This window comes from Scyliorhinus torazame, chromosome 6, assembly GCF_047496885.1.
Source record: "Scyliorhinus torazame isolate Kashiwa2021f chromosome 6, sScyTor2.1, whole genome shotgun sequence".
NCBI classification, from domain to species: domain Eukaryota; kingdom Metazoa; phylum Chordata; class Chondrichthyes; order Carcharhiniformes; family Scyliorhinidae; genus Scyliorhinus; species Scyliorhinus torazame.
In genome coordinates, this window is record NC_092712.1 from 193,907,762 (window position 1) to 193,932,515 (window position 24,754).

The 24,754-nt window shown below is 47.6% G+C and overlaps 1 protein-coding gene across 1 annotated transcript in view; it reads left to right on the forward strand.

The window, feature by feature from the left end:
- The window catches only part of LOC140425201 (dynein axonemal heavy chain 11-like), a 755,586-nt gene that overhangs the window by 430,749 nt on the left and 300,083 nt on the right, over positions 1-24,754 (forward strand). The window contains 4 exon segments of the mRNA XM_072509215.1: positions 3,719-3,923; positions 5,069-5,234; positions 10,313-10,415; positions 13,348-13,587. Coding sequence (XP_072365316.1) covers positions 3,719-3,923; positions 5,069-5,234; positions 10,313-10,415; positions 13,348-13,587 — 714 coding nt within the window.

The window sequence follows — 24,754 nt, forward strand, 5'->3', positions numbered from 1 at the left end:
TGCTTTCGGCGCCATCTTGTTCCCTCAATCGTACCTTACTTGCTGAAGCCAATCTGAAGCTCATCCTTTCCTTCTTGTAGTCCCCTCGTGGTCCCCCTTTCCCCCCTCTGCCTCACTTTCTACCCCCACCCCCCAAGACTGCCCCCTCCCTATTTCCCCCTGATATTCCCCATCCCTGCCCCGTGTGGTCACCCCCCGTGCCAGACGCTCCCTCCCTGCCGCGAGGCGCGCCGCATTCCCCCCGCTTCTCACTCTCATGCTTCCTAGCACTAGCATTCCCCGCTAGTGTGGTGGCCCCCGTCCTGGGCCTGATCGTTCCCTTTTCCTATGTCCAATGGATAGCCGTTCCCTCTGTCTCCTCTTCACTCTCTCCCGCTCTTCGCTGCCCTCGCCCTTTCTTGTGACCTCGTGTTTTTGCTGAATGCGAGGCAGTACTGTCTCGCGCCCACGCAAACATTGTTCAAGCCCATCACAAGTATTTTCACTTTCCTTTCTCTGCTTTGTCTTCAATTGTCTTGTCTGCCCTATGTCCAGGCCATTCATCTGCGCGAACCCGTCTGCCTCTGCCAGGGTGTTAAAATAGTGTTCCTCGTTTTGGAACATAACCCAGAGTCTGGCTGAGAACAGCGTTCTAAATTTTACTTCTCATTTGTACAAGGCTGATTTTGCCTGGATGAACTCGGCCCTGTACTTTGCCAATGTCCTGGTGCACTTGTATTCTATGTCCTTCCCAGGTGCTCGCTTTTGTCTGCTTTTCCCACCGCAGGATCTTCTCCCAATCCTGGTATCTGTGTTGTTTGGTGATTATTGCCCTTGGCTGCTCCGGTTGGAGCGAGTTGTGTGCCCTGTCGATCTCCGGCAGGTTGGAGAATCTGTCTCTTCCCCCCTAAGGTGTCCAGCATCTGCACCACATAGTCTGTCGGTCGTGTTCTGCCCTCAAGCCCCTCTGGCATGCCCACAATCGGATATTCTGGTGCCGAGACCGATTCTCCTGATCCTCGACATTTCCCTTCAGGCTTCCCTGGGTTGCCACCAACCTTTTTATTTTGGCCTCCAGAGCAGCAAACCTGTCATTTTGGTCCATCGATGTCTCTTTAAGTTCTAGGATCGTCTTCCACTGAGTTCCCAGTTTCTTCCCCATTCCGTCTATCACCGTCTGCACGACGACCAACACCTCCGTCACCACCACCTGTATTTCCACTTTAATCGCCTCTCTCATCACCATCAATTCGTTGGTCAGGAATGTCTTCCATCCATCTCCAGGTTTCGGGGGGTGGGGCACCTCACCTCACCTCGTGGATCCGCCAACACGCTCACTGCTTTTGACCTTTTCCTCCGCTTCTACCTCCTCCTTCCTCTTGAGCGTCCATCCGCTGGCAAACTGGCTCACAACACAATCCTGATGCGTATGAGTGCTTTTGAGGAAATTGTGTCCCATGATTTTCTGTTTAGTAACTTTAATAAGTATGAAATTTACTTAAAGTTGAAGATAACCACTGGCTGACATGAAGTGGCAGTGTACCATGTATTGTTCAAAGTGGTTCACAGAATTTTGAGTTGCCGTTGCTCCGCATCACGAACCAACCATCCAGCCGAATTTTCAGCAGTAATTATGAACTTAGTACACTGTTAAAAGTCCATTTACACCTTGTTCAACTAGGTGTAAAGTTTTGCCACAGTACTAATAGCATACCAGGGATTCCAGGGATGGCGGCACTGTCATATGAGGAGAGATTGACTAGGTTAGGATTGTGCTCGCTGGAGTTCAGAAGTATGAGGGGGGATCTCATAGAGACTTATAAAATTCTAACAGGACTAGACAGGGTAGATGAAGGGAAGATGTTCCCGATGGTGGGTGAGTCCAGAATCAGGGATCACAGTCTGAGGATTCAGGGTAAACCATTTCAAACAGAGATGAGGAGACATTTCTTCACCCAAAGAGTGGTGAGCCTGTGGAATTCATTACCGCAGGAAGTAGTTGATGCTAAAACATTGAATCTATTCAAGAGGTGGCTAGATATAGCACTTGGGGCAAATGGGATCAAAGATTATGGGGAGAAAGCAAGATTGGATGATCAGCCATGAGCGTGATAAATGGCGGAGCAGGCTCGAAGGGCAAAAAGGCCTCTTCCTGCTCCTATCTTCTATGTATCTATGTAGGCAAGTTCTTTTAAGTTCAGTGATTTCTAATAGATTGGAGACTGAGGGACCCTCAACAATGCACCTAATAATGAAATGTAGGATCACTGACAGCTACTTCCCGATTTAAGCATTTAACTGCATATGTGCAGACCTCAAAAGTTGTTATCAGTTTCAGAGGCGTGATGATGGCGAATGCTGAAAACTTTGGGGCGGGATTCTCTGACCCCCTGCCGGGTCGGAGAATCCACGGGGGATGGAGTGAATCCCGCCGCTCCGACGCCGGCTGCCGTATTCTCCGGCACCGGTTTTCGGGCTGGGGTGGGGATCACGCCACGCCGGTCAGAGGCTGTCGGCAGCACCCCCCCCCCACGGCAATTCTCCGGGCCCCGATGGGCCGAGCAGCTGTCGGTTTCTGGCCAGTCCCGCCGGCGTGGATTGAACATGGTCCCACACGGCGGGACCTGGCAGGTAAGTTGTCTCGTGCGGTCCTAGGGGTGGAGGGGGGAATCCGACCCCGGGAGGGCCCCCCACCGTGGTCTGGCCTGGCCTGGCCCGCGATCGGGGCCCACCGATCTGCAGGTGGGCCTGTGCCGTTGGGGCACTTCTTCCTTCCACGCCGGCCCCTGTAGGGCTCCGCCATGGCCGGCGCAGAGAAGACACCCCCGTGCACATGTGCCAAAATACGCCGGCTGGTCTGCGCATGCGCTGAACCACGGCAGCGGTTCTGCCCATGCAGTAACTCGCGCAGTCCCTTTGGCGCCGGCTGGCGCAGCGCCAACCCATCCGGCACCGGCCTAGCCCCCGGAAGTGTGGAGAATTCCACGCGAACCACTCTGACCCAACGCCAGAGTGGTTCTCGTCGTTTTTTACGTCGGCGTCGGGCCATCGCACCGATTCAGGAGAATCCCACCTATGGTGTCATTAATCTCAAAATTTGGGCCAATTTGCAAATCAGCTAACCTTGCAATATTGTTCAAGATTAGCTGAATAATAATAATCTGTTTTTAAAATAATCTTTATTGTCACAAGTAGGCATGCATTAACACTGCAATGAAATTACTGTGAAAAGCCCTAGTCGCCACATTCCGGCACCTGTTCGGGTACACGGGGGGAGAATTCAGAATGTCTAAATTACCTAATAGCACGTCTTTTGGGACTTGTGTGAGGAAACCGGAGCACCCGGAGGAAACCCACGCAGACACGGGGAGAACGTGCAGACTCCGCACAGACAGTGACCCAGCCAGGAATCAAACCTGCGACCCTGGCACTGTGATGCCATAGTGCTAACCACTATGCTACTGTGCTGCCCTGCAGATGCGCAGAAGGTCAGCAGTTCTGCCACTATTATGGGTTGTATCAGTGCTTGCAGCATAGATGAGAAGTAACCTAGAAACATACCATTGTCCAAGCAGCTGTTCCCAGATCTATCCTACTTGACAGCTTCATACCAAAGTGGTATTGCCCCATTGTTATTAAACTGGGTGAGCTATGGCATTGGTCTGGAATAATTGGAGTTCTGTGTTAATGCTTTTATTAATATGACTTTACGACAAAAGTTGTTCTTTGTTCATTGCAGACAGTGCTTGTCCCTACAGCTGAGAGCACCCAATTACAATACTTTGTAGATTTGTTGCTAGAGAAAGGGAAGCCAGTTATGCTTGTGGGAAATGCGGGAGTTGGCAAAACGATCCTAGTGCAAGACAGACTTGCTAATCTGTCAGAAGACTACATGGTGTCCAAAGTACCTTTCAACTACTACACCTCTTCAGTGATGTTACAGCGTAAGTTATTTGTGTTTCATCGACTATTTCACAACTCGCGTTGTTGTCTAATGAGACCTCATGAGATCAACTCCACTCAGAATATGGTAAACTGCAGCTAATGTGAGTTTAGATAAAGTTGAATTCAAAAACATTCTCCGTCCTGGCTATGTGAGAGAATTCCTGTACAGCTTAGTAAATGATGGAGCCTCTGCCTACTCCTTACCAGGTGAGGGCGAGCACCACCATGAGTTCCTGCATTCTCAATTAAAAAAAAAAAAAAATTGAAGAGTATCCAATTCATTCTTTCCAATTAAGGGGCAATTTAGCGTGGCAAATCCACCTATCCTGTTCATCTTTTGGGTTGTGGGGGCAAAACCCGCGCAAACACGGGGAGAATGTGCAAACTCCATACGGACAGTGATCCAGAGCCGGGATCGAACCTGGGACCTCGGCGCCGTGAGGCAACTGTGCTAACCACTTGCGCCACCGTGCTGCCCTGAGTTCCTGCATTCTCAACCATTCGAGGAACTCAATTCAACATTGCAGTAATGTTCCAGTAGTATAAGTGGGATCCATCTGGTGGTTTATGTTCGAATTGTGAGCTGGATGCATCAAAGAAGAGGGTTTTTGTGAATGATTTGTATCTGGATCCACACTAAGAGGGCACTAGGGACTGATCTCAGTTCCTTTGGAGAGGAGGTGGTTGCAGGAAGGTGGAATACCTGGTCTCTCCTTCAGACCTCACAAATGGCATGAATTTCTGGCCTTTTGGGATTGGCAGGTACCCCAGATACTCCCCAGTGATACAGATGCCCATCAATGGGATGCACACTAGGAAGATCACACCACCGTCAAGATGAACTTTGGGTGGGTCAGTGGCGGAAAGCACCGTCACTGCTGCAATGCCCTTGGAATTTTAGCCCCCAAATTGTTTTTGTCTGTAATTAATTTCTTGAATTTCAGCAAATGATACTTTCTACCCATAAAAATGAATCAATGGAAAATCCTCTGCAGACCCCTAATAGCATCAGAATATTTCCAATATGTCTTTTTATTTGAATGCACATTCATAAATTCTACGCTCATCTGTAAGACATATTTATTAACTTCCAATAGCGTGATAATTACAGTTACATGTTTTTATTTCTGTGAATACAAATCAGGTGTTCTGGAGAAGTCTCTTGAGAAAAAGGCTGGTCGTAATTATGGACCGCCCGGAAATAAGAAGCTAATTTATTTCATTGATGACATGAATATGCCAGAGATAGATACTTATGGAACAGTTCAGCCTCACACACTTATCCGCCAGAGCATTGACTACAAGCACTGGTAAGTATAACATTACACACATCCAGCGTTTGATGGGTGTACATCCCAAAGTTGAGATATTAACTATGTATAAATTGATTATTTCATGCAGAGTGCTCCTTGCTGTTTTAGTACATAAATGCAAAAAAAAACCTTTTTTTTTTTTTGTTGCAATGGTGAATTCTGTTCTTTTCTGTAGTAAAGAAAACAGAAAGAACAAGGACTTGCATTTATAGAACACCTGTCGTGTCTCAGAACATAACAAAGCACTTATGATCATGTTTTGAAACGCTGACACTGTTGTGTAGGTAAATGCTGGAGCCAATTTGTATTCCATAAACTTTCACAAACAGTGAGATAATTGACAAAATTATTTGTTTTAATGGTGTTGATTGAGGGATCAGGAAATCTCACTGCTTATCATTGAATAAGTGATTTATTTGATGAGATAGATGAATCCCCATTTAACATCCAAAAGATGGCACCTCTAGCAAGTAGCATTCTAATACTGCACTAAACTATCAGCTAAGTTTAAACCTTGTAGTGGGGCTTGAATCACAGACATCTGTTTCAGAGGTGAGAGTGCAGTATGAATAAATAAAATGTACAGTTGTGCAAATTGCAATCAATAATGACTTCAACTTTGAGAATCTCAGGTTCTGAAAGGGTTATGGCCACAGATCATGCATGAGTGGAACCATTTATCTTCTAGAAACATGGGTCTTGATATTAAATGCCTGATACCACATTGAACTATTTCAACCTGTCTTAGTATTTTCACCATTCTGACAAAAATAAATTCAAATTTGAGGCTACATTACTGAACTTTAATAATTTTGTGTCACAGTACAAGTTTGAGAGATTTTTTGAAGTAATTTTGATAAAGAGCTAACATTCAATTGAGGCATTGCCAAGGTTGAAGATTAGGAGAGAAAGTAATTAAATGTTCTCAAGTTTATGTTTTGAACGACTGAGAAAGAGGATGGAAGTTTTGTCCTGAGATAGAATGAGTTTGAATAGATGACTCTGGGTGCGATTTAACGGCCTTGGTGCACCCGATTAGGTATCAGGATAAGGCTGTTGAATCTCACGAGACGACGCAATCTGGATCTCACCCTCACTGGGCGTGATCCAAATCTGCATGTTTATATGGGCTATTAGGCTCATTTAAATATGTGTTTGTGGGATTCTCCCCGCACCCAGGACCTAACGGCCACACCTGAGAGACCTCGACAGGACGCCATTTTGTATTGGTTTCCACAAATGTGAACCAGTCATAATGGCATCTCTGGGGGGGTGGGGGGGGGGCTCCCAGGCCATTAGAGACCCTTGCGTAGTTGAGGACACTTCCTAGGTCCGTATCCCTCTATTCCCATCCTATTCATGTATTTGCCAAGATGCCCCTTAAATGTCACTATCGTCCCTGCTTCCACTACCTCCTCCGGTAGCGAGTTCCAGGCACCCACTACCCTCTGCGTAAAAAACTTGCCATGTACATCTACTCTAAACCTTGCCCCTCGCACCTTAAACCTATGCCCCCTAGTAATTGACCCCTCTACCCTGGGGAAAAGCCTCTGACTATCCACTCTGTCTATGCCCCTCATAATTTTGTAGATCTCTTTCAGGTCGCCCCTCAACCTCCGTCGTTCCAGTGAGAACAAACCGAGTTTATTCAACCGCTCCTCAAAGCTAATGCCCTCCATACCAGGCAACATTCTGGTAAATCTCTTCTGCACCCTCTCTAAAGCCTCCACATTCTTCTGGTAGTGTGGCGACCAGAATTGAACACTATACTCCAAGTGTGGCCTAACTAAGGTTCTATACAGCTGCAACATGACTTGCCAATTCTTATACTCAATGCCCCGGCCAATGAAGGCAAGCATGCCGTATGCCTTCTTGACTACCTTCTCCACCTGTGTTGCCCCTTTCAGTGACCTGTGGAACTGTACACCTAGATCTCTCTGACTTTCAATACTCTTGAGGGTTCTACCATTCACTGTATATTCCCTACCTGCATTAGACCTTCCAAAATGCAGTACCTCACATTTGTCCGGATTAAACTCCATCTGCCATCTCTCCGCCCAAGTCTCCAAACAATCTAAATCCTGCTGTATCCTCTGACAGTCCTCATCGCTATCCGCAATTCCACTAAGCTTTGTGTCGTCTGCAAACTTACTAATCAGACCAGTTACATTTTCCTCCAAATCATTTATATATACTACAAACAGCAAAGGTCTCAGCACTGATCCCTGCGGAACACCACTGGTCACAGCCCTCCAATTAGAAAAGCATCCTTCCATTGCTACTCTCTGCCTTCTATGACCTAGCCAGTTCTGTATCCACCTTGCCAGCTCACCCCTAATCCCGTGTGACTTCACCTTTTGTACTAGTCTACCATGAGGGACATTGTCAAAGGCCTTACTGAAATCCATATAGACAACATCCACTGCCCCTACCAGCATCAATCATCTTTGTGACCTCCTCGAAAAACTCTATCAAGTTAGTAAGACACGACCTCCCCTTCACAAAACCATGCTGCCTCTCACTAATACGTCCTGCTTCCAAATGGGAGTCGATCCTGTCTCGAAGAATTCGCTCCAGTAATTTCCCTACCACTGAAGTAAGGCTTACCGGCCTGTAGTTCCCTGGATTATCCTTGCTACCCTTCTTAAACAGAGGAACAACATTGGCTATTCTCCAGTCCTCCGGGACATCACCTGAAGACAGTGAGGATCCAAAGATTTCTGTCAAGGCCTCAGCAATTTCCTCTCCAGCCTCCTTCAGTATTCTGGGGTAGATCCCATCTGGGGTAGATCCCATCAGAACGAACAGGAAACTCCAGATAAGCAAAGACCAAAGTAGAATTGGTACAAAAGAAAGACAACATGGTTGTTAAAGGGAAGAGGGACCATCTGTTAGACGATGAGCTTTTTTATTTTTCATGTTAGAAGTATATTTTGCCCTGTAATGGTTTTACATAGAAACATACAAATAAAATAGAAGCAGGAGGCCATTTGGCTCTTCGGCCCTGCCCTCCATTCATTATGATCATGGCTGATCAAGTTCAATATGCTGACCCAGCCTTCACCCATATACCTTGATCCCTTTAGCCCCAAGAGCTATAGTTCCTTCTTGAAATTACACAATGTTTTGGCCTCAACTACTTTCAGTGGTGGTGAATTCCACAAATTCACCACTCTCTAGGTGAATACATTTCTCCTCATCTCAATTCTCAAGGTTTATCCCTTATCCTCAAAATTTTACCCCTAATTCTGGACTCCCCCACCATCGTGAACATTCTTTCTGAATCTACCCTGTCTAATCCTGTTAGAATTTTATAAGTTTCTATGTGATCCCGTCTCACTCTTCTAAACTCCAATGAACATAATCCCAACCGACTTACTCTCTCCTCGTATTGCAGTCCCGCCATCCCAGGAATCAGCCTGGTAAAACTTTGCTGCACTTCCTCCAGAGCAAAAACCTTTATGGGGAAGAGGGTGGGGGAGAGCGATGGCCATGTTCCTGCAACCTGTGATCTGTTTTTTCTGGTTTTGTTTATTTTTACGATTGTTTTATTTAAGTATTTATTTATTCCAAAATTGCAGCGACATTTATAAACAAAAATGTCTTGTGGTTCTCTTAAATAGAAGAACTAGAAGAATTTGCCCTTGTATGTTATTTGTGATAAAATGCACAGAAGGTCATTTGAAACTGTTAGAGGTTCGGATACCAACTGTATCTTCCAAGTTTAAAAGATTCCTAATTGCTTTGAAGGTTCATTTGATTAACAGATTGAGCACTTAATGTACTGGTACCGTACAGTGTGTAAAGAACAGAAAACTATTTTGTTTATTTTTGGTAGGGGTAGGGAGGTTCTTTCATATCCGCTAATTAGGAAAAAAAAATAAGAAAGAAAGTAAAGTCATGTCTTAATGCAAGTCATAATTGTTGAATTTACCTCTGGCAGTATAATTATAGTGGTGTTCACACCTCAGATTTTTGTCAGCTGTTCATGTGTATAAGAATGGACTTTGGACTCTTGAATATGTTTTACTTGCATATAAATGCAAATTTGCACATATAAAAGTGACAACAATTCCAACAAATAACAGAAGCATAAATAAGGAAAAAAATACAGTACTTCATAAAGAAGTAGATTTTGCATTTATCAACTTTATTTAAATATGGATTCATTGTATAGAGTTAAACCAATAAATCACGAGTGTCCATAGAATCCCTACAGTGCAGTAGGAGACCATTCGGTCCATCAAGTCTGCACTGGTCCTCTGAAAGAGCACTCTACCTAGGCTCACTCCCCCACCCTATCCCTGTAACCCCACCTAACCTGCACATCTTTGGACACTTCAGGGCAATTTAGCATGGCCAATCACCTAACCTGCACATCTTTGGACTGTGGGAGGAAACCGGACCACCCGGAGGAAACCCACGCAGACACAGGGAGAAAGTGCAAACTCCACACAGACAGTCACCCGAGGCTGGTATCGAAACCTTGTCCCTGGTGCTGTGAGGCAGCAGTGCTAATCACTGTGCCACCGTGCTGCCTGTGTTGTGATTGTTAGTTTTAGGCTCTAATCCTAGTTTCATTTTTCTAAATGAAATAATCTGTTGTAACACAGTAAATACTTTCAAAAAAAAAATCCAATTAAGGGGCAATTTACCTACTCTGAACATCTTTGGGTTGTCGGGGTGTAAATACTTACCAAAGTAAATACTTACCAAAGCACATATGTGAATGCATTCAGAATGTGGTTTTATTTTCCCTAAAACAAATACAACAATATTATCTAATAATAAATCCCATGCATCTAACTTGGTTGTTATGAAGCTAAACAGGCTTCTTGTTAAATGTGAGAGGTGGTGAAATTGGGATATGGTGGTAGCACTTTCCTGTTATGTAAAATAAAAGTTGTGAGAGGTGCAGGGAAGGCTGCTGATTAGTTGTCACCCATTTTGCCACTACTGCCTAAGATTAGTTTAACTTATGAAAATTCTGGTTACTTTTTCTTTTTATTCATATTTTATCAATTTGGTCAGGTGCTTGATTCTATTCTCAATTCTTCCTATTTAACAATGATCAGGTATGATCGACAGAAGTTAACACTGAAAGAAATCCACAACTGCCAGTTTATCAGCTGTATGAATCCAACAGCAGGAAGCTTCACGATCAATCCCCGGCTTCAGGTAAAGATGAATCACGAGATAGCTAGGAATGGATGTCAAATAAGACAACATTTTCTGACAATACACCTATTCATTTTGATATGAGTGATAACAGTTCCAGGATTACAGGTTCCCATTCTCCGAACCAAGGTTCTGTCAACTGAAAAATGACAATAGGTTAGGATGAATTAGTAAATAAATGGATTACTTTGTTTGAACCACATTCAGCTTGGTTTACTCAACACATGTATCTGAATAGAGAGAGGCCTGATTTTTCGCTACTTGGTCGGGGGTCCAAAGTCAGGACAATTATTGACTCTGCAAATCCAAACCAGGAAAATGTGCCCCTGAAGGTCAGATTTTCGGCCTTTGGGGATGATGGGTGCAGGTGAAAATGGAAATCATGGCGGGTGACCGTGGAGAGAGTTTGGAGGTTGCCGAGTGCAGAGGCAGGCTGAACGGAGGCCAGACTGAGACTACCAGCACTTTGTCGCAACAATGAAAACAACTAATAAACAAAAAGCTGCCCTCCAACCTGCATCCCTCACTTCCCTCCCCTCCAAACATACCCTTGGCCCTATGCATACCAAACCATGCCACTTCAGACCCCTTCACCCACCATACATACAACCTCGCATCCACTCCATGCTAACCTTTGGCCCTTTGTACCACCAATGTCAACTTACTGCAAACTCATGCAAATCAATGCCATCCATTTACCATCCTTTGCCCTTACACCTATCATGCCAACTCACCCAGTATCCACCATGGGCAGACAAAGTTATGTGTCTATTGATCAATTCACTATTTCAAAAGAAAACTTGTCATTTATAAAAAACACTCATCATATTTAAATTCCTTTACTCGCTTATGAGAATAAGCACTGGAATCCGCAGTCCCACTTAAAACAGTTTATAACCACTTGGAGTCAATTAAACTATGAACTGACAGGCACTCCGCTGTGATAATGGAAGTTTGTGGAATTAGCTAGTCGTACTAATCTGGTAATGATAGCCCACAGGCTATCATTATGTGAGCAGACATAGTGAAACAGCAAGCATTTAAAAAAATACTCCAAATAGTTTAATTTCAAGTATTTAAAAGACAGGGGATTTAAACGCCTTGGCAGCTCCATTTGACAGCCCTCTTGACAGTTCTGTTGATAATTCCAGTGGATGTGACTGTTTCAGTGAACCTGGCAATTCCAATGAAGTTTGACAATTCTAATGAATGTATGCACTTTTTACACACATTCCTGTCTACCTTTAACAATCCCAAAGGGCAGCTTACCTCTTTGAAAGGGCATGTGTCCTCCCCCAGAGGTCTCCCAGGTCCATATCCAGAAGGGTACCTTACCTCTCCAAAACGGTACACAACCTCTCCAAAGAACTCTGGCTTTAGACATTCTTCTATGACTAAAGTGCACAGGCTAAATCAGATATGACTGAGACAGCTGCACTTTAACATGCGCAGTTACTTCTGTTAACCATGGGTGTGTAACTTAGAACTGCCTTAGTTACCCCCACACCCCCTATGAAAATAGTAGGTGCCGTGCTTGGGGCATGACTTTTGGATTTGGACTTCTGCAGCCATTTTCGTAATGATGGGGAGGCCATGTGTCTTTATGAAAATTCAGACCTGATGCAGCTTTACTCTTATTTCAGTGAAAAGAGCTATTTTAATATAAAATTTGTATAATTGTACATTTCCTATCAGTCCATTATACGACTTGTATCACCCCTGCAGATTTAGATTTCTTTGTCAGTCTTGGAATTGATTAACTGAAATCTGTTAAAAGCAGAATCATAATAAAACAAAGATTCATAGCTACCTGGGAATTAAGTGTGCCCATGAACATATTGCAACCAATGAAAACATGATTTCAAAAGTGCTTCCAATCAAAAATTGTCAGTTAAGCGATAGTTTCAAAATCTTTTTGTTTGATGTCTTGATTCCTCAGTAAGTCAACAACCAAGTTAGGCAAATGAACCTTCTAAGACTTTAAACAAAAAGAGGAAATGGTCAGAGCATTATTATTAAATTTTCTTTAGGAAATAGCTTTACAAGAATTCAAATACATAGGGTCACCTTACGAGGTGCACGGGTGATTTCACAGTATCCACCCATGCCAACCAAAGTTCAATGCCAGACTTGCAAATTCTTAAGTTACTTATAGAGTTGTATTTTGTATGTTTGAACGTTATGCACCTTTAGGTCATGATTTTCTGTGAAGTCTGGAGATAAATTTCAGGACACAAAGATACAGAACCCTTTCCTCTGGACCTGGGGTCAACCCTTTGGGAACAGCCACTGTTGACCCTGCCATAGTCTGAGGGGGGGGGGGGGGGATATCCCTCAATTTTATATTCCCAGTGTGCACCCAAGCCACCAGGCCCACGGCACACAGTAGGGTGTTTCAGGGGAAAATAGCAGACGGCTACTGCCATCCAGCTTGAGATGAGATTGAAGTTTTAAAGCATCTTTGTACAAGGGTCTGAATGAGTTTCACTACTCATTTCTATCTTTTGTGTACGCAACCTGAACCACTAGATGGAATCCACTATCCCTTGCCATACCAGGTGTCCTTAGAGCCCAGCTGAAAGGACAGTAATTCCAAAGGGAATTCTTCCCCAGTTTGTATTTTCTCTGATTTGTAATGGAGGTTCATCTCAAACAAGGTAAACAGCTGCTTGCTGCTGGGACCAAGACTGAGTACATCTAAATTAGTGTGAAAGTGCGCAAAAAAAGGTCTGTACATACTGGGGGCCCAAGAGTCGCCAGCATTGTTACTTGTTTGGATGAGTTTTCAAGCTTTGTTTAACTCTCGATGGGCTTTTCACTGATGTGAGGCCTCCTTATAGTAGATAGCTAATGTGTGATTGAATCCCGAAATTCATGGAGCACCTTGATTTTCTAACAAAATTGATTTTGTTTTCATTTTTCCCTATTCTAGAGACATTTTACAGTGTTTGCGGTCAATTTTCCTTCAGCCGATTCCATGGAGATGATCTACAGCAAAATTCTAAGTTTTCATTTTCAACATTTGAATTTTGCAGCATCAGTAGTAAAGACCACACCTGCGGTGGTCCAAGCAGCTATCTGGCTTCAACAAAAAATGACCCACATGTTCTTGCCAACAGCCATTAAATTCCACTACATTTTTAACCTTCGCGATCTCTCCAATATTTTTCAGGTGAGTAAGGTTGCAGATAATATAGCTGCAACTTGTTATATCTGATTTCCGTTAGAAGGAAACAGTTGACTGGTGTCTGCATTTTTCTAGAATAAATTCTTATTCTAGTGTGCAATGGAAATAGAATTCAGAACATGTAATTAATGTGTAACACAGTGAGAGATTGGGGGATAGACCTAGATTCGACATTGCACTTTCTTGTTTGTGACTTGAACACATCAGACCGTTTGACGAAAATCTTCTTCCTTTGCTGACTGACCCTAAATTAAGTGAGTTTGGACCATCTCACTCCAGTTAATCCCAATTCCTAGTATGTGTCCAGAGCACAAACTGCTACAACTTTAACATTGATTTGTAATTTTTCTCAGAACTTCCTTTCCACAGTGTTAGGATCCCCTTAGAGACAGGTAACTTTCAAAAAGAGATGAATTTCCCAAGCAACTAATGGTAATAACCAAAGGACACGATTTCACGTTTCAAGATTTTAACTGTATCAAACAAACAAAAGGCAATATGAATCAAGTGTTGCGTAACAGGCAACTAACACATCAAACTAAAGAAAAAGTACACTTGCGTTAGCTAAAGCAATTGAAATACGTCTTCCAACTTCTTTCGCTGTGCACCATATTCCTGGCAGATGTGTGTAGGATTGTAAGAACAAGTCAAATCCAGTGTTCCTCCTGGCCCTCCAGCAGATTCACTTCTCTCAGCCGTGATAGGTTCAAACTTCCCATGTCCTTCAAACGCCATTACACTTGGCCTGAATCTTCCAGTTTTGACTTTTACCAGCAAAGCCTACCTCGGCGACTCCTTGTTCCTAAATCTCTAAAATGTAATTTGTTCTGTTTCCTTCCTTTCGAACAGAAAACAAATCCTGACAAGTATTCTCCTCTACAGCAGTATCTGTCCTGTCTCTCTCTCTCTCTCTCTCTGCCTGTACACCTCACAAAGGAGCTTACCTCTTTAAAGTGAGTCACTGTGGAAAGTTGTGAAACAGTCACTTGATTTCAGTACATTTCTCGGATTCCCAATTGTACCTTGTGTTTAAGGAGACAATTTAAATATAACTGTCTTGTGAAATCCATTATTCATGACAATAGCTTTTTCCCTGGTTCAGCTATAGAGATACAACTTATTCTAGGAAAACATTGAGTGATACCCCATCGTGCTGTGCAGTGGTATGGCACATTAGTGCAAAAGTGAGCTACTTGCCAGACTGACTCTGTTCTATATTTATAGTAAACTATTTCTGAACTTTATGCCGTTGTCAGCTTGGTTTAATTGGTAGCACTCTGTCTTCTAAGTCACTTGGGCTATTTGTACAAATCTCACTCCGGCAGCTGAACCTATAGGGGTTGAGGATGGGTGAATCGGGGTTGGATGGAAAGTTAATTTTAAAAACTGAAGGAGATCTCAACATACCTCGAATCCATTGACTTCAAAATTTATTACAGGTGGGTCAATGGACAGGAAGCCTACCGAAGCTCAGTAGATTAGTCAGTCATTGAAATCTTTTAAAGCGGACAATATCTCCTTTTTGCATCTCCTTGTGATAGGCTCATCCTCCTTATTCCCTCACAATAGGCTGAGTGTAGCCCCCATGCAACCAACCCCATTCACAGCAATGTCCAATTCACTTGACCTCACCCTCGCTTGTCCCACAATGTCAGAATTACCTGACATCTGTTCCTCAGCTGCTTTCCCACTTCAACAATCTGATAAAGCGTCATTCAAGCACACAACTATTGATACTGAAGAAAAATCCCATTGAAAATAGTTAAATCCTCTCAAGTAGTAATCACAGAAACAACAGATATTCCTTTAATAACCTCTTAAAACCGCCAATCAAACTGTGCGCAACCACCTGCTGAGTGCAGTGTATCAGCAGCTTTTTTGAAATTCAGACAAACATTCATAATGGGGCACAGCTTTTAAACAAACCATTACAGCACCAAATGATGGAAGCTATTGGAGCTGCAAGAACGGGTGGCTAGTTTATTTTAAACTACACCAGCAGGCCCCTCATTTATAGAATTTCAGGAGCAGGTATGGTGAAACCCAGCATGTCAGTGCAAAAGATGAAGCTGAAGCATTTACAACCATTTTCAGCCGGAAGTACCAAGTGGGTGATCCATACCTATGCCCTTCTGAATACTCTACACTTGCTTGGATGAGTGTAATCCAATAACAATGAGGAAGCGCAACACCATTAAGGACAAAGCAGCCCACTTGATAAGCACCCATCCACCATCTTACACGATCAATTTATTCCACCACTGTAGCGCAGTGGCAGAAGTGTGTACCATCTACATGAGGCACTGTAGTAACTTGCCAAGGCTGCATCGACAACACTTTCCAAACCCACGACTTCTACCACAAAGAACCTGGCAGCAGATGCATGGGAGCAACACCACCTGCAGGTTCCCCTCCAAGTCACACACCAGCCAGACCATGAACTATATTGCCATTTCTTCATTGTCACTGGGCATAAGCCCTGGACCGCCCTTCCTAATAGCGCTGCGGGTGTATATACAACACGTGGCTTACAGTGGTTCAAGAACGAGCTAACCACCACCTTCTCAAAGGCAATTGGGGATCGGCAATGATAGCTGGTCTTGCCATTAACACTCATGTACCATGAGCCAATGATAAAAAAGACTGCCAAATAGACAGAAGAAAAAAGGCATCCTGCAGTTAATTACTGCAGCACATCTGGGACACCGATTCTTCCAGACCTCCTGTTAAAAAGTCTTTACAACTCCACCCGCTCTCTTCTCGGCCCTGAGTAAATAATGGAGTCTCAACCTTGGCTGACACCTATTGACAGAGTGCTATATAATTGGAGATGCTGCCGTAGATATGACTTGTTCAGATATATATTAAACATTCCAATTCTACCTACCACCTCTCTTGATTCTTCCATTGGGTGCGATTTTCCCACCACATAGTGCCCGAGTGAATTGCGGGAGAACCCCAAGTCTGGCTCCACAACGGCCGCAAAATTTTGCATGATTCACCTGACTTGCGGTGCCCAATGCGAGGGCGTGATCCAGGTAATATTTAAATGAGCCCTTATGCTTATTTAAAGATCCGGATGCCGTAATCACACAGCGCCAGGTGGGCAACGGCCATGCCTGTGAGGCCTCAACTGGCCAACGTTTAGCACTGGAAACCACAATCGTGGACTAGCTGTGATGGCACCTCTGTGGGTATTTGGGGGTGGGGGGGGTTCCCGCTGGTCATTTGAGCCCCCTATGTGGCTGGGGACTGGTCAGGGTAGTACTCATGCACTCCCCCTGGCACCTGGGCAACCTGACAGTGCCAAGCACTGCCAGCATGTTCGGTTGGCCCTGACAGGGTGCCAGGCTGGAATGTGCCCAGGTGCTAGGCTGCCCAGTGTGCCCAGGTGGTAGGTTGGCACTGCCAAGGGTCAGGCATGGGGGCCATTTCCATGAAAGGGGGCCGAGTTGGGTGGGTTTGAGGGGGTCGAAAAAAGATTGTGGGGGGGGGGGGGGGGGGTGGCTGTGAAGGGATGTTCCTGAAAGGTGGGTGCAGAGATCAGGACAGCCTTTCAAAATAGCGCCCTGATCTGTGAGGAGCAGGTCCTGCTGGCGAGCTCAGCTCCCCAGTGCAGGAAAACTTCTGTGTGGCCTCAACAAAGAGAAATTCCCCGAGGACCAGAAAGACAGCAAAGTGCCGTTTAATAGTGGTGTCATAGAATCATAGCATTTCCAGTGCAGAAGGAAGCCATTCAGCCCATTGAGTCTGCACCGACTCTTTGAAAGAGCACCCTGCCCAATCCCACACCTCCACCCTATCCCATAACCCAGTAACCCCACCCAACACTAAGGGCAATTTTGGACACTAAGGACAATTGAGCATGGCCAATCCATCTAACCTGAACATCTTTGGACTGTGGGAGGAAACCGGAGCATCCGGAGGAAACCCACCGGGGAGAACGTGCAGACTCCGCACAGACAGTGACCCAGCGGGGAATCGAACTTGGGACCCTGGAGCTGTGAAGCAATTGTGCTAACCACTATGCTACCCTGCTGCCTACCATATCACTCTCAACACTGCAGCCGCCGAGAAACACCCTGCCAAATATGCCCAAAACTGGACTCGGAAATCTTTCCAATGAATCGCACCCATTGTCTCTAAATTGCGAGATCGTTTGTCCAAAGTCCAATACTGAATGTAAATTCCTGCAAACTAAATATTGGGAAGACCAAAACATTTTCTTGAGTTCCTGCCACAACTGCATTTACAAGCCACTTAGTCAGTTCCTCCACCTTGTCAAATGTCTGAGGCTGAAACAGATTGTTCACATCCTTGCTGTTGTATTTGGTACCAACATTGGCTTTCTCCACACATTTGTGCCATCACTAAAACTGCCTATTTCCACCTCCATAGCACTGCCTGATACCACCCCTGCTTCAGCTCTGAAACCTTCATTCACACCTTTTTTCCTCTAAACCTGACTATTCTGGATATCCTCTCTGCTGCCTGTGTACCAAGTTCTGTTCACCCAAAACCCCTGTGCTCACTGAACTGCATTGTCTCTTGGTCAAGCAATGCCTCAATTTTAAAATTCTCGTTCTTATTTTCAAATCCTTTCATGGCATCAAGTTTGCTGATGATACGACCATAGTGGGCCGGATCTCGAATAACGTGAGTCCGAATACAGGAGGGAGATAGAGATCCTAGTGGAGTGGTGTAGCGACAACAATCTCTCTCTCAATGCCAGCAAAACTAAAGAGCTGGTAATTGACTTCAGGAAGCAAAGTACTGTACACACCCCTGTCAGCATCAACGGGGCCGAGGTGGAGATGGTTAGCAGTTTCAAATTCCTAGGGGTGCACATCTCAAAAAATCTGTCCTGGTCCACCCACGTCGACGCTACCACCAAGAAAGCACAACAGCGCCTATACTTCCTCAGGAAACTAAGGAAATTCAGCATGTCCACATTGACTATTACCAACTTTTACAGATGCACCATAGAAAGCATCCTATCGGGCTGCATCACAGCCTGGTATGGCAACTGCTCGGCCCAGGACCGCAAGAAACTTCAGAGAGTCGTGAACACCGCCCACTCCATCACACGAATCTGCCTCCCATCCATTGACTCCATCTACACCTCCCGCTGCCTGGGGAAAGCGGGCAGTATAATCAAAGATCCCTCCCACCCGGCTTACTCACTCTTCCAACTTCTTCCATCGGGCAGGAGATACAGAAGTCTGAGAACACGCACGAACAGACTCAAAAACAGCTTCTTCCCCACTGTCACCAGACTCCTAAATGACCCTCTTATGGACTGACTTCATTAACACTAAACCCTGTATGTTTCATCTGATGCCAGTGCTTATGTAGTTACATTGTATATGTTGTGCTGCCCTATTATGTATTTTCTTTTATTCCCTTTTCTTCTCATGTACTTAATGATCTGTTGAGCTGCTCGCAGAAAAATACTTTTCACTGTACCTTGGTACACGTGACAATAAACAAATCCAATCCAATCCAACCCTCCCGATCTGTAATTTCCTACAGCTACACTGTCCTCTGAGATATTTTTAGTCCTTCAATTTTGGCTTGTTAATCATCCTTCATTTTAATTGTGATGCCTTGGGTTGCCTCAGCTCTGACATTCCACCCTAAATCTTTCTACCTCTCTATTTCACTTTCCTCTTATTACAGCGACTCATTAAAACCCACCTCTTTGATGCAGCTTTTGGTCATGCGCTCTAATATCTCTTTGTATGTTTGGGTGCCAAATGTTATTTGCAAAGGCCCCAAGACATTTTGCTACATCAAAGGCATTATACAAATTCAAGTTGTTGTAACCTCTGGTACTACCTGAAGAGGAACCAGGGGCTGGATATACCGCCCTGTCACGCTACATTTCTGTTGCAGTACGCCGCCGGGATGCTCCGTTACGCCCGCCGGCTGGTCAATGGGGTTTCCCATTGTGGGGCAGCCTCACGCCGTCGGGAACCCCCCGGGCTGCCTGCAAAATGGAGCATCCCGCCATCAGAGAATCCAGCCTCCAGTGTTCTATTGTCCTGGCTAAACATCTTCCCTCAGCTGATAACTTATGATTCACCTCATTAACTGCGCTTCCTACATTACAACAGTGACTACACTTCAAAAAGTACATCATTGGCTCCAAAAAGTTTTTTTGAGACATCTGGGGCAGGATTCTCTGTGAATCGGCGAGATGGCCCGAACCCGGCGCCAAAAGCGGCGTGGGCCCCCGAAACATCGCAAATTCTCCTGCCCGGAATGGGCTAGCAGCGGCATGACGCCGTTCGCGACGGCGTTACTCATCATGGACGCGCACACCGCCAGTGACGCCGCGCGGCGTCGCAGCACAAAGGACGGCCTCCCCGCGCCTCAGCACAAAGGACGCCCCCCCCCCCCCCACGTCGCAGCACAAATGACCCCCCCTCCCACGTGTCGTAGCACAAAAGACAGCCCCGCCCCCCCCCCGGAGACCCGTAAAGAGGGCCGCACGCAGCGCTGAGGTTCCAGGAGCGGGACATCGAGGCGCTCCTGGACGTAGTGGAGCAGAGGAGGGAGTCCCTGTACCCCGGACACGGCCGCAGGGTCGCCCCACGCCTCAGCTGGCGCCTGTGGAGGAGGTGGCAGAGGCCGTCAGTGCCGTGGCCGTGACAGCAAGGACAGGCGTCCAGTGTCACAAGAAGGTCAATGACCTTGTCAGGGCAGCCAGGGTGAGTACCCCCCCCACCCCCGATGTGCGGCACAGCCCTAGGTGCAACCGACATGGCTGCACCCACCCATGCAGGCTGCAGTGGCAGGATGGGTTGTGAACCTCTGCCAACATACACTCAACTGCTGGTCCGCATGTATCTGTCTGCCTAACACTGTTGCCCTTTATCTCTGCCACCCTCCCGCCCCCCCACAGGAGAAGAGTGCTCACAACAACCGGGGGCGTGAGAGGACCAGAGGGGGTCCACCCGAACTGCGACCACTCACCATCCATGAAGAGAAGGCCCTGGACCTTGTAGGCGGACCCGAGGACCGGGAGGTTGCGGATGCAGAGGTCGGGGGCGCACCACCAATTGAGACCCTCCCATCCTGCCCCCCTTTCCCCTTACCCCATATCCCCTTTCCCCTATATCCCCCTTATCCCCTATATCCCCCTTATTCCCCATATCCCCCGTCCCGCATATTCCCCTTCCCCCATATTCCCCTGCCCCCTACCCCCGTCTGCGTGTCTAACCATGCATGCTGTAGTGTGTATTGTAGGACCAAACGTCGACCCACCCGTCCCCGCGGATGGCGAGCGCCCCCAGGACGATCCAGACTGGCCACGAGCCAGGGACAGACCCGGAGCACCAGGGAGATGACGCCCCCACCTAGTGCGAGTGCGGCGATGCCGGCGGGCCACACCCAGCGACGGGGAGGGGGGCAGCCACAGCAACAGGCCCCTGTCGCAGCCGACCCAGGACACACCTACCCAGGACACACCTACCCAGGCCACACCTACCCAGGCCACACCCACACAGGACACACTTACACAGGGCACACCTACCCAGGACACACCTACCCAGGACACACCCGCACAGGACACACCCGCACAGGACACACCCGCACAGGACACACCCGCACAGGACACACCCGCACAGGACACACCTACCCAGGACACACCCGCACAGGACACACCCGCACAGGACACACCCGCACAGGACACATCCGCACAGGAGACACCTACCCAGGACACACCTACCCAGGACACACCTACCCAGGACACACCTACCCAGGACACACCTACCCAGGACACACCTACCCAGGACACACCTACCCAGGACACACCTACCCAGGACACACCTACCCAGGACACACCTACCCAGGACACACCTACCCAGGCCACACCCACACAGGACACACCCGCACAGGACACCTACCCAGGACACACTCGCACAGGACACTGACGCACACGACACCCACGCACGGGACGGATGGACAAGAATCACCACTCCAGGGGACCCTGGACTTCGGGTCGGATGAGGAGCACGACATTATGCCACTGCTATCTCCTACACCTTCCACCATCGCAAAGACACTAACCTCGGTTGGGCACTTTAGCGATGAGGCATCTGGTACACTCACTGGTGCGCACAACACAGCCTTCCCGGTACAGCAGGTGGAGGGAGGAGCAGCCGAGGGGCCGGGCGGTCGGAGGGCAGCCCGGCGCAGGCAACCATCTGCTGCCCAGATGCCGGTCATGCGTGCCACCCAGGCTGATACTGCACGGGTGGCTCCGCGGTGGAGGCAATGGGTGCGACGGTGTCAGACATGGGTCGCAGAATGCGAGGCTTGGGGCGATCCGTGCGGGTGGCGTCTGTGGCCCAGGACATGGCTGCCCTTTCACAGTCAGCCATGAGTCAGAGCCAGCAGCAGATCGCAGAGGCGCTCAACGCCGTGGCCCAGTCTCAGCAGGCAATGGCCCAGTCTCAGCAGGCAATGGCCCAGTCTTTGCAGGCCATTGCTGAGGGCATCGGCGCCATTGCCCAGGTGCTGGCCGGTGTCGCCCAGACTCAGACAAGGGTAGCCAACTCCCTGAGCTCCATGGCTGCAAACTTGTAGACCCTTGTTGATACCAGGGTGGGCCTCCAGGACTGGCAGCACCAGTTGTCGGGGGGGGGCGTCGGGTGCCCGGTCCGTTCGCATCCCTGACCCATGTCGAGGCCCGGGGGCCATCGGGCACCTCGAGGGAGGAGGAGCTGCTAGGGCCCGTTCCGGGTCCCCCTGTCCGCATCCGCCCATAGACCATCCTCTATCTCTCCTCCCAGTTCCTCCTCCCACTTGCGCTTCAGCTCCTCGGTCTGCGTCTCCTCTGATCCCATATGTTCCTTGTAAATGTCAGAGATGCTCCCTTCTACCCACCCTCTGGAAACTACCCTGTCCTGAATCCCCCTTCGCAGTAAGAGCGGGAAGGTTGACACCTGTTTACGTAGGAAGTCCCGCACCTGCAGATACCTGAATTTGTTTCCCCTCGCCAACTCAAACTTCTCCAGCGCCCTCATACTCGGAAAGCTCCCCTCTATAAACATATCCCCCATCCTCTCAATCCCTCCTCTCCGCCATATATAGAACCCTCCATCCATACTTCCCGGGGCAAACCAGTGATTATTACAGATTGGGGACCAGACCGATGCTCCCTCTGCTCCCACATGCCTTCTCCATTGCCCCCAGACTCTCAGGGACGCCACCACCACGGGGCTGGTGGAGTACCGTGCCGGAGGGAATGGCAGAGGTGCAATTACCCCAGACAGGTGCCCTTGCATGAAGCCGCCTTCATACGCTCCCATGCCGACCCCTCCCCCACCACCCACTTCATGGCTATATTCGCTGCCCAGTAATAGTGACTAAAATTTGGCAGCGCCACCCCGCCCTCTCCCCGACTCCGCTCAAGCATTACCTTCCTTACCCACGGGGTCTTGCCCACCCAAACAAAGCTAGTGATCATTTTGTTGACCCGTTTGAAAAAGGACCGCGGAATAAAGATGGGGAGACATTAAAACACGAACAGGAATCTCGGGAGGACCATCATCTTCACTGTCTGCACCCTCCCAGCTAGTGACAACGGAAGCGCGTCCCACCTCCGAAAATCGTTCTTCATTTGGTCTACTACTTGGCTACTTGGGCCAGATTTAATTATGCAGCCGGCCCCATTACCGCACCACTTGAATGCCTAGGTACCTAAAGCTTCCCCCTACTAATCTAAACGGCAGCTCCCCCAATCGCCTCTCCTGTCCCTTCGCCTGGTCCGCAAAAATCTCACTTTTCCCCATATTCGGCTTATACCCCGAAAACCGGCAAATTCCCATAGAACCCTCATGATTTCTTCCATCCCCTCTGTTGGGTCCAATACATGCAGAAGCAGGTCGTCTGCATAGAGCGAGACTCTGGGGCCAGCCCCTTGAGGCTCGCCGAGCAATTGCCAACGGCTCTATAGCTAGCGCGAGCAACAGTGGGGAGAGGGGGCATCCTGTCTCGTTTCCCCGGTGCAGTCTAAAATAGTCCGATGTTGTCCAAATCGTCCGTACGCTTGCCACAGGAGCCTGATACAGCAACCTGACCCAGTCAATAAAGCCCCGCCAAAATCCGAACCGTCCCAGTACCTCCCACAGATAATCTCATTCTACCCGATCAAAAGCCTTTTCTGCATCCATTGTGATCACTACCTCCACCTCCCTACCTTCATGATCACGTTTAACAACCTTCTTACATTGGCCACCAACTGTCTACTCTTAACAAACCCCGTCTGGTCCTCCCCAATAACGTCCGGAACACAATCCTCAATCCTGGAAGACAAAATTTTGGCCAGCAATTTGGCATCCACATTCAACAGGGATATCGGCCTGTAGGACCCAAACAGCTCCGGCTTCTTGTCCCGCTTCAATCAGCGATCAGCGAAATCGAGGCCTGTGACATCGTCGGGGGCAGCACCCCTCTTTCTCTTTCCTCATTGAACATCCTCATCAACACCGGCCCCAATATCCCAGAGAACATTTTATAAAACTCCACTGGGTACCGTCAGGCCCCGGGGCCTTCAGACCCTCCACGATCTCTTTCAATCCGTTCGGGGCCCCCAGCCCTTCTACCAGCTCCCCGTCCATCTTTAGGAAATTCAGCCCCTCCAAGAAGTGCCTCAACCCCTCCGGCCCAGTAGGGGGTTCCGACCTATACAACCTACTGTAGAAATCCCTAAACGCCTTATTCACCCCTGCTGAATCTCCAACCAGGTTCCCATCTCAGTCATTTACTTTCCCTATCTCACTGGCTGCCTCCCTCTTTCTAAGCTGCTGTGCAAGCATTCTGCTGGCCTTCTCTCCATACTCATAAATTGCCCCCCTTGCCTTTCTTAGCTGCTCCACTGCCCTCCCTGTGGTTAACAAGCTGAACTCCGCCTGTGGCCTCCGCCGTTCCCTTAAAAGCCCTGCCTCTGGGGTCATACCTATCGATCTGTAGTATCTCCTTTACCAGTCGGTCCGTCCCTGCCCTGTCCACCTTCTCCCTATGGGCCCGTATCGAGATGAGCTCCCTCCTGACCACAGCCTTCAGTGCTTCCCAGACCACCGCTGCTGAAATTTCCCCTGTGTCGTTGATCTGCAGGTAGTTCTGTATACATTTCCTCAGCCAC